Source organism: Myotis lucifugus, unplaced genomic scaffold, assembly GCF_000147115.1.
Source record: "Myotis lucifugus unplaced genomic scaffold, Myoluc2.0 scaffold_15, whole genome shotgun sequence".
Taxonomy (NCBI): domain Eukaryota; kingdom Metazoa; phylum Chordata; class Mammalia; order Chiroptera; family Vespertilionidae; genus Myotis; species Myotis lucifugus.
The window spans coordinates 8,242,821-8,245,904 of NW_005871063.1; the positions used below are offsets into that span (position 1 = coordinate 8,242,821).

A 3,084-nucleotide genomic window follows, 5' to 3' on the forward strand; every position below is an offset into this window, starting at 1 on the left:
GCACAGACACAGGGATGAATTCTCCTGTGAGCCCCTGCTGTCCCAGGAACCCGGACAAGCCCCAAAAGGAGGGTCAAAGAGGAGTCAATTTCCTGAGGCTGTTGCTCAGATGAATACAGACTGGCTTAAACAAACAGGAACTCAGGCTCTCCCAGTTCTGGGTCCAGAATCTGAAATCAGGGTGTCTGGGGCTGTGCTCCCTCCAAGGGCTTCAGGGGAGGGTCCTTCCTACCTCTTCAGCTTCTGGGGGCTCCTGGCCACATCCCTTCAATCTTCATATGGGCCCTCTTCCATCCTCGGGTAACATCTACTGCATAATCAACTGCCCCATCCCACTATTCACCTGCCCACTTCCTGGTGATCATGAGCCCCCCCCCCACCCCTCTGTTCAGGCTGATCACATGCCTCTGTCCCCCTCCCCTGCACGCCTGATGGCCCTCTGGCCTCCTCCCCTGCACGCCTGATGGCCCTCAGCTGCCCTCCCCTGCCTGCCTAATTGCCCCCTAACTGCTTGCTCCCCCTCTCTGGCCTCATCGTGCCCCTAACTGCTTGCTCCCCTGCCAGCCTGATTGACCCTATCTGCTTTGTCTCCTGCCATCCTGATCTAGTCCCTAAATGCTTGCTCCCCCACCAGCCTGATTTCCCCTAACTGCTTGCTCCCCTGCTGGTCTGATCGCCCCTAACCAGCTCTGCCTTGGCCCCTGCCACCGTGACTTTGTCCGGAAGGAAGTCCGGAGGATATCTGGTCGACCCAGTCTAATTAGCATATTACCCTTTTATTAGTATAGATGTTAAAGGAAACATTGTTAATATAATAACACCTAGAATCCTTTCACTTTTACTTATATTGTAAAGTTTCAAGTCAGTTTTGACATAAAACTCATTCGTTTGGTAAAGCTATATTATTTTCTAGACAGAAACCAACATTTTATGGAATTCATGCTGAACCAGGATTACACAATCCATGTAAGAATCACAAACATTGTTCAGTCAGAACTCAGAGGTGCTGGCAAGTGGTCTTCTAGGGGAAGAACCTCCAGAACCCTGCAGATCATACCTTCTGTACATGAGGAAGGGCAAGTGGTCCAGTCACTGTATGGGGTCACGATACAGTCCTTCCTACAAGGAAGCAGACAGGGCCTCACTGTTTCAGGCCGAAGACTTTCAGGACACCTGGAAAAAACAAAAGGAAATCACTAAGTCTCTATAGGAATCCTGCAAACCAGGTAATTTAATATGGTTAGAATTTTCATTGCTAAAGTTGCTAAATCATCACCAGTCTTAATTTCTAGGAGCTTTGCTTTTGACAAGAACTATACAACTGCATTCTTCCAAACCAGGCCTAAAGATTCTCAAAACAAGATGTGTGATTTTAATAATAGTAATTGTGTTATCTAGGACAAAATGTAATAATTATACCAAACTCCTTTATAATAATCTACCCATTAATAAATTTATATTTTCTAACATGCTTTTAAAAAATTTGTGGAAATTCAAATTACCAATGTAAGGACCCAATTTTACATCTTCGCGTAACTAACTAGGCTTATTGTCAATTATAAATTTTCAGGTTATTCTGAACTTTATTTTTACAAAAATGTATAGCATGACAAATTTATAATGGAGCCTATTTTATACCCAGTACATGCTAAAAAAAAAGTTGTATTTACAGCTATATATTTCATAATAAATAATAAAATAATAAAAGTGTATAAGTTATTATGATAAATAGTTTTTGTGTCATTCCTACTTTTATTTAGTATCCTTTTTCTTCCATTACTTTTTTAGTTTCAGATGATGGAATTTTAAATATTTTTGACTAGCCAAAACATTAACTATTTGGTGTGACTTAGCTGTTTGGAGCATCATCCCGTACAGATAAAGGACACGGGTTCAATCTCCAGTCAGAGCACGTGCCCTAGTTGTGGTTCAATCCCCCATCAGGGCGTGTGCCGGAGGCAACTGATCAATGTTCCACTCTCTCTGTCTCCCTCTCCTTTCCACTCTCTCTAAAACCAATAAAAGCATGTCCTTGGGTGAGGAATAAATGAAAAATCTTTAAATATTTTTATATGTTACAATATATTTTGGAAAGAAATATTTTTGGAGCGGATATATGTTTTAAATATACTGTCTTATTTATTGTGTACTTACTGGATGATTTTTAAATTTCCCAAGCCTTGTCTGCACCTTTACAATCTGAGTCTACTATTGCTAATAGTCAAATGTTGGCTGTGAGCATTACCATTAGAAGAAGATGTAATTTAGGACAACAGAATATAATCACATAATTCATGTAACTAAAAGTAATTTAAAGTTATGATACCCAGAAAAAACTCTTTTAAGGTCATATAAATCATTAATAAATAAGCTAAGAAGCACTGAAGAAATAAACCAAACAACCAGTAAAACTGTTGATGAAATAACTTGGGAAATTAGTGAAATATGGGATTTAAAAATATTCCCCATGGGAGAAGCCAAATTTTTTTATAGGTCAAGATAGATTGTGTTTTAACAAGTAAGTTAATCAGGTTTTCAGAACTGAACTATGAGTGAAAAAAATCATTAATCTCTTTCCCATAATTTATTTCTAGCACCTTACTGATGCTTCATTTTTTATATATCTTATAATAATTTATGTTCCATTCAATTATTCAGATACATGTTTTCCTCTCTCACACCAGATTCAATATTTGAAAAAGAAATAAATCTCCCTGGTTTATGTTAAGAATAAGCTTGTGTTTTTCTAATTATGATTTCTATTCAAAGTCAGTGTATGACAAAGAAATTTAGCTGTGAATCACAGAAGTTAAAGTATTGATACAATTGAGACTATAAATCATTGGAATTATAATTTAACTTTCATTCTTAACCAGGAAACATTATATGGCAAAACTCACATATAATCCTGTTCATTCTTCAGAACTATGAAATTATTGATTAGTAATTATCATTGGAAGCACACTTTTTCAATGAGGCAATTTTATAACTTAGGGCACGGGAGAGCATTACTCAATTGCATGCTCTTAAAATGTTAGCTTGAAATCAGTGGATTTATAGTGTATCATCGACACTCAAATTTGC

At 38.1% G+C, this 3,084-nt stretch overlaps 1 protein-coding gene across 1 annotated transcript in view; it reads right to left on the minus strand.

The window, feature by feature from the left end:
- Positions 1 to 3,084, minus strand: part of THSD7A (thrombospondin type 1 domain containing 7A) — a 301,949-nt gene that overhangs the window by 70,058 nt on the left and 228,807 nt on the right. The window contains exon 9 of the mRNA XM_014452449.2: positions 1,058 to 1,173. Coding sequence (XP_014307935.1) covers positions 1,058 to 1,173 — 116 coding nt within the window. The remainder of the gene's footprint in view (positions 1 to 1,057; positions 1,174 to 3,084) is intronic.